Source organism: Antrostomus carolinensis, unplaced genomic scaffold, assembly GCF_000700745.2.
Source record: "Antrostomus carolinensis isolate BGI_N321 unplaced genomic scaffold, ASM70074v2 scaffold40108, whole genome shotgun sequence".
NCBI classification, from domain to species: Eukaryota; Metazoa; Chordata; class Aves; order Caprimulgiformes; family Caprimulgidae; genus Antrostomus; species Antrostomus carolinensis.
The window spans coordinates 7,845-22,427 of NW_010331617.1; the positions used below are offsets into that span (position 1 = coordinate 7,845).

The following is a 14,583-nucleotide window of genomic DNA, read 5'->3' on the forward strand; positions in this document are numbered from 1 at the left end:
TCCCAGGACAAAGTCAAGGAAAAGTGAATTAACATAAAAGCAAAGCAGGAGACAAGATGTCTTGGGTTTTTCGTTTTTTGTTTTTTTTTTAATTGGAAGGCAACGTCACAGAGGGATACTTTATAGTAGGGTGGAGGGGAAGGAGATATTGCAAAGGGATAACTTAACAGTAGCAGTGAAAGGATGAGGAAAGAGATGGTAGAAGGCTGCTGAAAAGCATGGTTGGAAGGCTAGTAGTCAATGGATGTAAGATAGACCAGTCAAAGCAAACATTCAGAAGTTCAAGTGGGAGAAAATGGCCCAGCTGGGGTCAACTGCTTTGTAAGACTGGAGGGGTTCCTGCTGCCCAAAATGTGTGTGTGCACCCGTGTGTGCACACACACACATGTATTTATTAGAGTGTGCGTGAGAGACTGAGAGCCCAGCTCTTCCTCCCCCAGCTCGTGCCTTAATGATGATGTCTAGGCGTTTCCATGGCAGTTCCCTAGAATGTAGTTCTGCAGTCCATCAGGCTAAATTACAGAATGGAGACAGGCAGATGACTGGATTAAAAAGTTGTCAGGGAAGTTCAAGGTTGACATCACAGGCAGAATTGATCTGGAGCTTTCATAATTCAAAAGATATGAGCTATGAAACTGCAGCCATGGGAACACGTAATTCTGCAGATCCAGTACGACCACCATTCAGCTGTTCCTCTAGAGTTGCATCTTAACAGCTCCAAGACTAACACAGGTTTGTAAAAATGAAACTCGACCTGCTGTTCAAATCTTTCGCCGCAGGTCCTAGAGCAGCTCCTCGTAGCTCCCACATAACCTAAAGATATTTCACCTAGTGAATCAGGTCATAAAATTCAACTTTGAAGCCTCCCCAGGTTATTTATAATTCTCTTCCTTCCCCAACTAGTTTTGGTGCAGCATGTAACCTTCATTTACTTCAGCTCCCAGGACTCATTCAAGTCTACCGAATCAAGATCACACACCCAAAAGAAAAACAGCCCTTACCTTAAAACAGCCCTAACTCTCTCTAACGTAGGGAGCTCCCTGCAAAAACAGCAGCACCACCTCACCCGTAACTCTGATGTTTTTCAAGACAGCAACACCCTTAAGTACTACACAAATATTCCACACCTCATCTAATGCTTATTGCTACCTAAAACTGTCTGAGCTCCCCTTTACTGAGGTAAAGTGTGCATAGCTCATAGCTTGACGCATTCGAAAAACTCACCATACACCGTTCACACAGCCTTATGAGTTGTGCACAACTGACACAGCTAAAACAAAGGTCTCTTGGGGGTTGCAGTCAACTCAGGGCATTCTAAGTATCATTCTGGTTGCATGTGTATGTGAAACTAATGAAACAGTGTTACACAGTAAGCAGGAAGCAAATTAGTTGTGTCTGTTTCCCGTTACAAGGCAGTTAGGAGCCCTTTAAAATCTTCACCAAGTAACGTACTTCGGGAGCAAAACTGTCCAATTTACAGCACTGCTTTAGTCCAAAAAAACTGCATTTACATACACAGAGGCTGCAGAAATGCTTCTGTCACTTTCAAGAAGAAAGGTCAAGGAAAAAAACATTTAAGCTAGCACAGCAAAAAAGCACTAACTCCCCCACATCTTAAGAGCAGACCCTTCAAGTCTGGCTTAGAATAGTGCCAGGACCATGCCTTTTGTAGCCTACCAAATTTCAGTTAGCTGTGGTCAATGTGCTAAGCTTCACAAAACCACAATTTACATCTGTTCAGCACAACTAACTGTTAAATCTCAGAACATGCCAACCACAAAGATCATTACAGGTCTGGATGGCAGAAAAAGAAAACAGCAGAACAAGGTCATTCAGGTTTGCAGTTTGGAAGAGACTATGGGTAAGGATGAACAGCAAGGCAGATGTCTCCTTTAGGGTGCTACTACACAGTACAGTCCCCCCCATCTACCCAGATTAAGGGACCTTTAGATCCATACTACTGTTCCCATCCCTCCCCACAACCCATGTACCTGGGTATCCTTCCTCTCCATGAAAGAAAAAGGATAGGGAGTACTATATATTCAGGTTTTGCCCCAGCATGTAGCTAAGATGTGTCCACGACTCGTCCCTGAAACATGAAAGTGCTCTTAGATTCTACTTAAAGGGAGCTCTTTATGAATTTTAGGCCTCAGCTCTGTCAGCTGGTGTATCTGTAATGCTCTCTACTTCACAGCCCTTGCTTTAGTTGAAGATGTCTGAGGGACATTAGTACACCTCCACTTTACAGTCATAGGAGCTTTAAACCCACTTTAGATCATAGAGCTCCAATACTTGCTTCCTTTCCTATAAAGCTACAATGATTTTCTGGACCTGATCTTAAGTCATTTGCAGGACCATTTAACACTTTGGGATTAGAAAGACAATCCAAAATTGTCCAACTTTCTACTGCTGACTCAGATAGTGCTGGACAAAATTGTCTCCTCTAGCTGGCCCATGCACTGGATAGCAGCCTTCTACTAATTACTAGTAATTTTCTTAGTCAAAACATAAAGGTCTGTAGAACTTGGTTGCAGCCTGGATGTTGGTTGGGGAGGAAACACAGAGCAATAGATTTTTGTCAGTCTTCTCAGTTTATTTTTTAATAAGAAATTAAACCGTTACTACAGTAAAAGTTAAGGATGCAAAGGCAATGAAAACCTCAGACTTTAGATTGCCTGTACAGCTTAACTTTGCCCCTTGCAGATGTGTATTTCTACATTACAAGAAGCAGAACACTTACTAGTAACAAGGAAGACCCATGCTCCATGCCTGGGGCTTGGGTCTCAGCAGAAAGGACTTACTCTCCTTGCTTTTCTAACAAATCTCCTACGTATAATACTGCCATGTGAGAGAGCTGAGGCTACTCAGGGATCCTTAAATTAGGGATTTTCCAGTTTCAGGGCTACGGTGTTTGTAACATCACTTTGAGTAGTTAAATACAACAAAGTAATATCTGCATTACAGCAATGTCCAGGAAAGAAAAATCAGAAGCTGGTGCCTGCCTAAGAATCCATTGAAAAGACTATCTGTGATTTTTAGTTTCCAGTTGGAGGCTCATCAAAGGTGGACAGAAGATGCCTCAAGTTCACATGCCATTAAAGGAAAGACGAGGAAAATGACCACTCATGAGTGTAGTTAAGTGCCAGTCAAGAATGTAACATTCATAATAGTTAAAATGGGTGCAGCTAATTCTCTACTGGATTAAATCAATATAAATCTTTTGAAAAGTACTACTGCCAAGACAGTCCAACAACTGTAATCCATTATTTAATAAATAAATGAAAAATTTTGCAACATTATCTAGAATATAAAAATACATATAGGCGGGGGATAATCAGAACAAGAACTGTCAGAAGATGAGCAAGTAGTCAGTACAATGCTGCTTAAAAAAACCCAACAAGCACCTTCTCAGACTTAATAACCCAGAGTAGTTACTCTTCTGTGAGCAGGTATTTATCTATACCAGCAGGGGGTGACAAAATGTAATAAAAGTCTGTAAGGGAAGGTGGAATCCAGCTGTTTGGTACTTGAGCAAATGGAATAAGAGCCACATTAACACTTTCCTGCAACAGAAAATGTTTGAACTTAATTCTGACACCTTTATGTGCATTTCTGCCCACAAATAATTTTTAAACCTCTTTTAACACTCATCACTAAAAACAAATTATTTTCTCCAACTACTTGAAGAGATTACCTTAATGAGAGATAGCAAACATTTGTTTCTCAAGTATAAATACAATTATTAAACTATTTTCTAGTAGCAAATCCAAAGCACTTCCTACAGAAAACCCGATTGTTACAACTCTCAATCAGCCAAAGAGCTGTGGTAGCACAGAGAAGCCCATCGCTGGCGATGCCAACGCACCAGCGCTGCCTGCAGAGACTGTTGGATGCTGTGAGCAAGTGCTGCCATCTCCTGGCAATTTATTTCCTTGGACTATTGCCACCTTCCCCCAAACCGTCTGTGCTGTGGATTATTACAGGGAAGACTTAAAGGGAGCTATAGGATGTACTTCTATTGGTTACTAGATTCAGACAGAGGCATTTTTGTGCTCTAAGCCACCTTTCTTGTGAACAACGTCTGCAAGACTGCTGCCCAGTCGCCTTCTGCACATGCACTGGCACCAGGCTGCAAACCCACAGGCAGTAGCAAAGCCAGGACAGGAAAGAGCCACCCAGCTGCTGGCAGGACAGGTCCTAGCCTGAGGCCTGGCCATGCCCTGCTGTCTCCTCCAGCAGCCGGACAGTGCATGGCCACCCACCGCCCTTACTGGCTGTAGCCTATGGATTTGATACCACAGACAGGTGGGCTACCAGCCTGCTTCCAGTCCTGCTGAGCAGCTTGGGAGTAGTCATCGTTAACACCTTCAGTTGTGTGCACCCTTGAGTGAATTAAAATGAGAGAAGCAGAGAGTGAAAGAAAGTAGTTCTGGCAGCTTTACAGGAAATGAGAGACACTGTCACCAGCTCAACTGGCAGGGCAAATACTCTTCAATTCTTGCCCAGAATCAAGGGTGGATGCTTCTCACAGCCCTCTGTCAGTCCCACCAGAGATCACTTCAGAGCTACAATGTCTGTCCGTGCATCCACTGCACTGAAGATACTGGTGAGTGTTCCTGAATCCAGCAGAGATTCTGCAGCACTCTCACTGAGGCTGCAGAGCTCATTCACAGGGAAAGGAAGTAAACTGCCAAGAAATGCAAGCCACTCTAGTAATCTTAAAGGATTTAGGAATAGGTCTAAGAATTGCAAGACTTACTCAAAGGCTATCAGTTTTGTTTACAGTTATGACTGGAAGTCATGTATAACTAGCTCATGGCTATGTCATGTCCCTGGATGTGAAACAAAGGCTGTTGAGCTACTCAGCAGTCCACAAGTTGGAAGTACAGGCCAGGGGGACCAAAACCAGAAATGAACCTTAACACAAGTTTGCGAAATAGCTCATAACAAAACAAACCAAAACCTTTCTGACTTTCTGTAGAGTAGGAGCACAGGCAGCAGTGCTGAGACACCTCACAAAGCAGTGAGGGGGTGGCAGCATTTGTCTTGGCAAAGCAATGCTCTCCTTGCAGAAAAAGGCAGTGCTTTTTCTCCTTTTTATTGTACCATATTACCAGGGGGAAAAAAACTTGCATTCTCTAAGCCCTGACAAGTCCTTCTGTATGTACTAACTTCTGAGAGCTGCTGCTGATCTTTGCTCCTGTGCTACAGCACAGCTTTTTTTTTTTCTCTTATTTTTCTTTTTTTTCCCCCCAAACTAACAGTTGTATTACCTTAAATATGATAGCAATGGGAATATCTTCTGACAGAGTGTTGTGCCTCAGGTAAAATCTTCCTTGTTTCACAACCATATTTGTTCTGCTCTTCTTCTCGTGGGTAGAACTGAAGTAAAAAAAAAAAAAAAAATGTATTATGTCCAACAGAAAGTTTGCACCAACACTCCTAGAATCTTCTGTATGAAATTTAGCAAGCTTGAGCAATCTATCAGATGAATTAATCCCACTTTCTCCTTTTTTAAAAATTATATTAAACCAGCCAGAAGTCACCCCATAACTCCAAGGGTAATAGAGTATTGTCACCTGCGACAGGAAAGGTTGATATTCAACTCAAGTAGAAGCCTGTACTTCTCAAAATCATCTTTGTGTGCTTTTATCATTGACTCAGATGTAACCAGCAAGGTCAAGCTGTGCACAGGTATTGCAGCAACAACACCAATGCGATAACAGTACTTTGTGCCACAAGTTTAACCTCATCTAGGCTTACTGTGGAACAGTAAAATAGCCAGGAGAGATGCATGAAAGGCCCCTGGAGAAGAAAAAACAGCCCTCACACTGAACAGTGACCAGTCACAGTGAACATTATACCAGTATGCAGCTTAAAAACAAAACAAAAGGCAAACAAAATATAAATAAAACTTAGTCGAAAAGGAAAGGCCAAATTTAGACTACCTTGCCATTTTCAATAATTTGTGTAGTACAAAGATAATTGATTTTTGTTTCCTTCTCAATTGCCTTTAAAAGCTTTTACACCAATTTGATTTGGAGTCAGACAAAAGGTTACATCCAATTTCCACTGCATTAACTTCATATTACTTGCTGTAAAATGAGATCAAACACCAGCAATCAGGAAGTGCACTTCATTATGTTAAAAATTAGAACGTGCTTTTCCTAGTCTGGCATGAATTCTGAAGCATATGACCAACTCCCACTGACTTTTGTGGGAATATTGTACTAACTGATTTTGGGATTGACATTTTAGCGTACAAAATGACAGTCACAAGAGAGGGACATTGAATGTCCACAGCTTTTTCTTGTTACACTATACTAGGAAGAAAACTACACAGCTACTTCAACTACAACAATGAACTTCTAAAGCTTTGGTTTTATCTCCTTTATGGAATTGCAGGCATTTACCATACCTGGTAACAGAAGCTCCAACTGTGCCTTTTCTATCAGCTTCCACAATGATTCTGTTTTTGGATAACTGCTCTTGAATAAGAATGACTTTCTCTACACCTTTAACAATGAAATAGCCACCTATTCAACAGAAAAGAAAGATTCTGCATGTCAGTACCCTTGTGCCTCCTTCAACATGCCTTTGGATAGAAGTTATTAAAAAGTAAACAGTAAGTACACAAAGGACAAAACCGGAGAGTACATTCTCCCTTGAAAGAATGAAGAACAAACTCTGTGTGGAACCTGTGATAACTATGAAAATATTCCACTAGACTAAATAGAACTTTTGCTAGGCTCACACATAGTATTCCAGATCTATGACTTTATTTGGGAAGTACTCGGACAGAAAGAACTTACAGGCAGACCAAAAACTGTTAAAGCTGTAAACAACCCCAAACCTGTAAGGTAACCACACTTACTAAAAGATGTTATAGAACTGTTAGTTTTACAAATTAGGTAAAAATACTGACTGTTGGAGAGTGAATAGTGAGAACATCAAAAAAGAACAAGCCATTTCCGATGCTTGGTAACAAATAAAAAGAATAAGTCTTGTGCAATTACCAACTTGCTCTCTCCAGCACTCCAGGGAGAAATTTCTTTTGTATTACTTTAAAAAATGTATTTTAATGCCCTTGTTGTATCTAAGACAGTATTAGGAATCTGCACATAAGCCATATTAGGCTCCTCTCCTAAACTGTAGCTATCTACGAATGCTTCTCCAGTACAGCACTTAATGTCACTGAATCTTGTAATCACAAGCAAGCACAGCACACATCCAGAGCATGCTCCTAAGGCAGCAGATAAAAACCAAAGAAGTTCCTTGTTATAACCCTTCATTTCCTCTCTACATTTCAAATATTATCATATAACACTTTATTCTTGCTTTACAAAAGGCAGCAAATGAGAATTCCTGCTCTGGAGGTCACCATTATACTCCACTCTCCCCTGATCCACTTCATTTTCATGAATGAACTCCATCTCTGTTCCCATATAACACATCACTCTACAATACTATGTACACTTCTCAAGTTTTTCCAAATTTTGGTGTATTGTTTTTGTGGTTGAAAACTCTGTCTGCAAATACAAACATTCCATGCTGTTATCCCTTTCTTACTATTTTCAAAAGCCCACCAATTTCTTTTTAGTTACGAGAATACAGTTGACAAGTTCCCACAACAACTTCACAGTGGCAGGAAACACACCAATGGGGGATTTCTTTGCTGAACAAGATTTAAAACTAAAGTCACAGATGGCAAAAAAGAACATGAGTGCAAACGTACCTGGATCTAAAGGACATTCGTTAAGTTTGGCAAATTCTGCTGGAGTTTTCCCAGTAAGAACACAATTGGAGCTACGCAGCATTATAGGCATTCTGCAAGAAAACCAGTTATGCTTTTATTTTAGATTCAGATAGAAAAATATTAATAGTCAAACTCAAAACAAAAACCATGCTGAACAAACTGGAGAAAACGTTTAAGGTAATTAGAACACATGCATGCTACGAACAACAGGTTCTTCCCTTTAATCTCACCTTATTTCATTGAACATGTAGTCTGAAAAGAGAGACGTGAAATTGGACATCTACTGGCAGAAACTGTAGACTTTTGGGTTGTTTTTTTTTTTAAAAACGCAGCTACTGCAGGCATCCATGACAAGCAGAGTCACCAAGGCAAATGATTACTAGTGCAAAGACTCACAGACCCCAAAAACAGTACAGTCTGCACTGAAGAACATGCCATTGTAGATCCACTGTTACCAGTTTTAATTAGAAAAAGCTAGTTCAGATTTGATTTCCTACAACCTTATGGCTTCAGACAGATAGTACCTCTAATATATAATTTAGGGATGAAGTTTCCCCAGTAGTAGCTCTGATTTCTCTGGTGTCTTAGCACAGAAGCCTGCAGCAAACATTTTGTGAAGCAACATGAAGCGGTGGAAAAATATTCCAAGAAAATAAAAACAAAATCTATGCTTAGGGAGGAAAAAAAAGGGGAACTGAAGATGCACAGACGAGATATAAGGCAATACTACTTCATCGTGAGGACAGTCAAGCAGTGGAACAAGCTGCACAGAGAAGCTGGGCAGTCTCCATCCATGGAGGTCTTCAAGACCTGAGAGAATAAAGCACTGAACAACCCAGTCTGATCACAGAGCTGACCCTATTTTGAGCAGGAAGCTGTAATAGAGACCTCCTGAGGTCTCTTCCAACTTGACTCATTCTGTCACCTTGTGATGAAGTCAGGGAATGCTCACGTTCATTTGGTTTTGTGTGTTTACGCTGCTGTCTTACAAGGAATTTGGTTTATTCAGCAACTAACTAGCAATGATTTTGCACTTATTACTAAAAAGAGTGCTTTTATAGTCAGCTTCATAGGGTATCTTTCCACTCTCAGATTTCTCACTAAAACTTTTGAAAGAGAGCATATTTTATTTCCAAATAAAAAGATGCATTTTGCACAAGAACAAAATTTCACTACAAGAAGCATAGATCCTCAAGTATCTATCTTCTCTTTCCTGCCAGTATTCTGTTTTTGGTAAAATGCACAGTCACACAGTAAACAATCTCTGTAAGGAATTGACCTTTAAAGCTAGCAGGACTGGTCTTTGAGAAACCATGCCTACAAAAGACAGACATCTTTATTGCCTTTAAAATGGAACTTTGCTTTCAATAAATGCTAGAACTGCCAGGTATTTTGCCTTTTTGGCATGGTAAAGAGCTTGTTTTTCTCCCTAAGGGACATTATTTTTTCTTTAAGAAGTTAGATGTCCTTCACAATACTAATAACCTCAAGATATTTGACAGCCTTTAGAAAAACAAAATCTGTAAAAAACCCTCAACATTTCTCCAACAAGCTCAATCTTGGCTCTAGAACAAATCAACCTTAAAGGGGAACTTAACCTCGTACAGAAGAAGTAATGCTTGCTTTACTGGTTTTACCATCCACCTTCCACAGACATATCTCTACATATTACATAGAGATCCGAGTTATTTGGCTACAAAGCAAATGTGTTTATTTTCATTTTGCAATAATGCAACTTGCAGCTCTCGTATTCTTTTATATATTTCCCTCTTTGGTTTTATATCAATACAAACACAGACAACATCCATCCTTCTTTGGAAGAAGACAGATTTTCAGAACCTTTTACAAAACAAAATCTTCTCAGAGAATCTAACAATCATATCCTGTAGAGCTGTTCATCAAGATTTGCCTGCTCGGTTTCTTTTAACAAGGAAGCAAGGTTAGTCTACATTTATTTTGCAGTAAAAACTCTTCCCAACACAGCAGCAAATGAAAACTAATAGCAGAAGCTCAACATTCAGTATCTTACCTGCCAATGGGTAACGCATTGCGTATGATCCTCTGGCTACCTCGTGTATATTCAATGTCCACTGTAATTGGGGCAGAATAAGTCATGTCTCTCAAGCGGCACTAAAAGGAGAACAGTCATATGGTGAGATGCTGGCTTACAAGCTGAAGGACCTCTCTTCAAAACATCTCATGTTTGCCCTGGCTCCTGTAAGTGCTTACAAAAAATCAAGCAAAGCTCTTTGTGGTACCTGGACTATGTTTGACAGTCTCCTGTTTAAAACAAAACAAACCAACCCCAAACATAGTTAATGTGATGTTTCAAAAGCAGCCAGTGGATCTACACATTCAGAGGACAGCACTGCAGAGCATAACTTCTAAACTGTTCAATTAAACAAACAGGCCTAATCAGCAGAGCTGACATAAAGATTATGCCACTATGCCACAGGCACCGAGAGCAGCGCTCAGCTCAGGGACATTTCCATATGAAGACTCTCAGCAGCTGAAGGGTTGTGCTGTCATATGAAGTTTGATAGAAGGGAAACACAAGAGAATAAGGGGGACACTGCGCTACCTGATTAACAGAATGAGCAAATCTCACTGTATGGTACCATTTCTAAAGTTGACTTACAGAAGGCTCACTGCAGTATCGCCTCCTGTAAAGACTCCCAGAATTTGTTTGCTTTCTGGTGTGCTCCCCTCACTCCATGACTTTGTTGATAGCCCTCAAGGTATTGTGTATCTTCATGCAAGACAAGGTTTACTGCATTTGCTGAATACAACAGAGCAGCTCACAGCAGGTCATTCATGACCTCACTGAGCATTCTATACCTTTATGCTCCAGGATCATAGGATTATCAGTTTTCAGACTTGTACATTTACGGTTCTGTAGTTTTTCAGTGTATTCGTTATGCATTAACAAAAGGCAATTAAGATTGCACTGTGCATTGAAGATGCAACTGTATGGGAAAATATGCTTCAAGAACCACTGCAAACTGTATGCTCCTTCTTTCCACATTAAAAAGTAAACCACCTCTCTAGTAATAAAATACTGATGTGCACAGGCAGGTTTCATGCTGTGACTTGTAGGAAACTAGGTCCCACTGTGTTCCCAGCAACTTCATTTAATTTAAAAGTAACTGAGAATATTTCCATTTTCCAATTACTTTAAACTAATCTGTATGAATACTTGATGAAACTCCCATAAGGACTGCTTAAGAAGGAGAGTTAGACAGCTTCATTAGTATTACCTAGGTTAAAAAAAAAAAAAAAAAAAAGGCTTTGGGATTCTTTGTGCGTGCTTTGTCCACAAAAGACATAGCTATAAAATGAATTACACACTGCAGTGCTCCAGAATTTGTATTTTTGTATCACCTTCCTTGATGTAACTTCCCCTTACATTAGACATTTAGAGATCAAAGATAGGCATGACTTGATCTTCACAGAAGCCAAGGTTACAAAAACTCACAGGTTTTACTGAAAATAGGTAAAATACTCAAGACCCTTATGAAAATCTGACCATTTCAGGGAGTCTTTGGAAAGGAATTTTATAAGCCTCTAACAGAGTAATGTAATGACATACTCATAAGTATCCAATCTTTTTGTTTTGTTTGGGTTTTTTTTTAAATTGCACCTCTGGTTTGATCTGATCAGCACCCTATTTAAGAAAATGACTGTGGCCTTCATGTGTGTATAACACACTGGGAAAAAAAAAAGGAACTTATTCTCTAGCATTAAGTATCAATGAGGATATATCTGAGATGCAAGAGTAGTTTACTCTAAATTCAAGGTCAGTATGTTCTATGAAGCATTTACTTTGTCCTCTTCTGCTTGTACAGTCACTTCAGTTATAGAGCAAGCAAGTATTTTATACCTGGATTCTTGGATACAAATTGCTAGCCACAAACAATTTTTTGCATGCAATTTCATTCATATATAGAAAATCTTTCCCATTGCATTTTGTGTATGTTCGTGCCTACTAATTTAACATTAGCTACACATTTGTGAGATCCATGAGCTGTCTTGTATGAAATCTAACTGAACTGTTGATGGCTGAGTTACTGGCCTTACTTAAAATATTTCCATCAAGTTAAATGAGATTTGAGTCAGGTCACTGGAGGCAGAAACACGGCTAAGCACAAGAGGCAGCCACTAGATGGCCTTTTTTACAGAATTTCTCCAAAGCACAGAATGTATTTCATCATAGAGTTTAAAGTGTGCCACATACATTAAACGAAAAAAAAAAAACCCTCAACAATCCAAGTTCATGTATCAAGTGTATATAGCAAGGAAAAAAAGTGTCTGATATGTGAACTGATTTATTAGGTTGACGATAGGCTGTACCTATGTAAATGGGGAATAAAGGTGCAAGTTCCAAGCTCAGTTCCCACTCTGAGGCCAAAAAGAGGTTGTCAGTACCTCTGTTGCAGTGACATAAACCTCAATGCACAGCGGCAGGAGAGGAATACTTGACTCCTGAACTATCTCTGAAGGGAACTGAATGGCTTTAGATACCTTGAAGCAATCCTAAAAGGTCCAAACCTTATCTTAGACTCTGATTTCAGTTACAGCAGCATTTTATCTCCAACATGTATCTTCATTACAAAAGTGCACGATCCATTAGTTAACGTACACGCTTACAGCAGTGCAAAGAAGTTAAATATGCTCCCCATAAGGTTAATGCTCTTCCAGTTTCTTGTAATTTTAGCAATTTCATCTGTTTCTGCTCAAAGTTTTCATGTTAGCTCTCTGACTCAGACTTCAAAACTATAAGCAAAAAATGAGAGATGCATTCCCAAAGACGACTGGGAGGGAAAGGGAGACCAAAGTGACCTCTGGTGCAGACAGTAGCTAGGCTAGTATCAAAAAGAAGTCAATAAAAACATCAGAGAATGCTACATTGTAGTGTGAGGACTTCAACACTGTCATAAGGACTGTCACAAGATTAAGCAAGAGAAGTACTTTTCACTACTTGCATGGAAACCCATTAAAATACAGCTACCACGAAACACTGCATGTCAGAAAAAAACTGAAATTAAAACCCCATGTATATTTATTACATCATGTTTAAATCTCCGAGGCTTCTCTCTACAGTGATGGTGGAATATATTGTATCATCTAATGTAGCACATGTACTCAAAATAAAATTATATGCAGTTACTATCCAAAACATTCCCAAGATGAAACAAATGAACAAGACAGATGCAAACATTAATACCTCATGAGGTGATACAGGTCGTGTCACATTGAAGCTTTCTTCCACATCTGGAGTACCCACATAGATATTGAGGTACCTGTAATGCAAACAGTTCCAAAATGAGCAATAAGCCAAATATTTTTCAGGCAACCTGAAGGAAGCAGAATTATACATATACTGAAAAATTAAGTTATTTTGATGAATGTTAGTGAGCAATGATTCTTCCCAAAGTAACTCATTGTATTTGAGCTGTGTTCTAGTTATTTAAACTGCACGTGCAATAAAACCCAAGTTACCTTTGCAAATAGACAAAAACAAACACCCACCTGTCATCCGAGATTACGGAATTACAGAAAAATGGTGACAGAAGTTATTGTTAACAGCCAGCTGTTAACTCTGCTTCACATTATTATTCTTTAAATCTTCCCATTTTTCAATGCTCCAAATAACAGATAAGTCACAGAAAATACTCTCTTAGATGTACACCTACACAGGTGCCTAGAAACACTTTACAGCCAGTAGCAAACCCACAAGACAGTACGCACGCTAACACTGATACGGAAATAATTTCATGCTTACTTCAAGTACCACATCGGGTCAGCATCACTGGTAACTTTTTCATTTGCCTTCATGATTTTCTTTATCTGGAGGGAGAAAAAAATAAAATAAAATAGCATCATGTGCCTTTTCAGAGTACTAAGAGCCACTCTCTTCCCACCAAGAAAGCATACCTCTACATTGATGAAATAGTTGAATGAGTCTATGTGCTGCTTCACAAGTCCTTTCACCTGGAAAATACATGCATGCAGCAAATAAAATTAGCTTCAATAACATCAATCACACAAGGTAGAAATTAAGATATAAGCATTTAGAAGTGCTTTTGGATCTGTGCTAAATTCTTTCAGTTGTCAAACTTCCGAGAACTGCCTGGATGATCGGTCTGGTTCTACACTGTACATTGCCAGGTTTACACCAGAGTGACATTGTCAGAAAAGTAATTCAGTAATTTTACAAAGTAAATACTCAATAAACTTTGAAATTCATATAAATAAACAAGAGCCAGGTCAAAATATTTTAACAGTTTGCCGCTATTTTGAAATAATTTTAATAAATTATAGCATATTTAACTACATGTGGTGCTTGGGAAAGAAGTTGTCCACACCTCAACAAGAGCAGTTGGCATAAAGAAGAATGAGAGGGAGAGACAATAGGACAGAGGGAGATGGAACAGAAGTGAAGTGTGAAAGAAAGAAGTCAATAAGCAAGGAAACTGCCACAGGAGGGCCGGACACGCATAAGAAGTCTGAGTTTGATTTGTAGGCAGGAAGACAGAGAATATCCCCAGGGGTAATATCACACAGAATAAACAGTACTCTCTTCCTCCAGGTGATGAGTTGATACAGTACATTTCAAGAACTTAAGTTTAAGGCATTTAGAGCAATCAAAATTGCTCTAAATTTAGGGGGGGGGGGCGGGGAATACTAAGTAAAATTATCTGGGATTAAAGAAAAAAAGAAAGATTTTGGCTGGAAGGAATACGAAGAGAAGCATTCATTTTGTCAACAGATTGGTGTTTGCAGAAATAAAAGATGTATGTAACTATACAAAATCCAGTCCTGAAAAG

At 39.4% G+C, this 14,583-nt stretch overlaps 1 protein-coding gene across 1 annotated transcript in view; it reads right to left on the reverse strand.

Moving 5' to 3' along the window:
* The window catches only part of LOC104529076 (DNA-directed RNA polymerase III subunit RPC2-like), a gene marked incomplete at its 3' end in the record, with an annotated part of 22,160 nt that overhangs the window by 4,606 nt on the left and 2,971 nt on the right, over positions 1-14,583 (reverse strand). The window contains exons 2-8 of the mRNA XM_029086294.1: positions 13,691-13,747; positions 13,539-13,603; positions 12,981-13,056; positions 9,786-9,886; positions 7,736-7,827; positions 6,419-6,536; positions 5,274-5,382 (exon numbers count right to left, since the gene is read on the reverse strand). Coding sequence (XP_028942127.1) covers positions 5,274-5,382; positions 6,419-6,536; positions 7,736-7,827; positions 9,786-9,886; positions 12,981-13,056; positions 13,539-13,603; positions 13,691-13,747 — 618 coding nt within the window. The remainder of the gene's footprint in view (positions 1-5,273; positions 5,383-6,418; positions 6,537-7,735; positions 7,828-9,785; positions 9,887-12,980; positions 13,057-13,538; positions 13,604-13,690; positions 13,748-14,583) is intronic.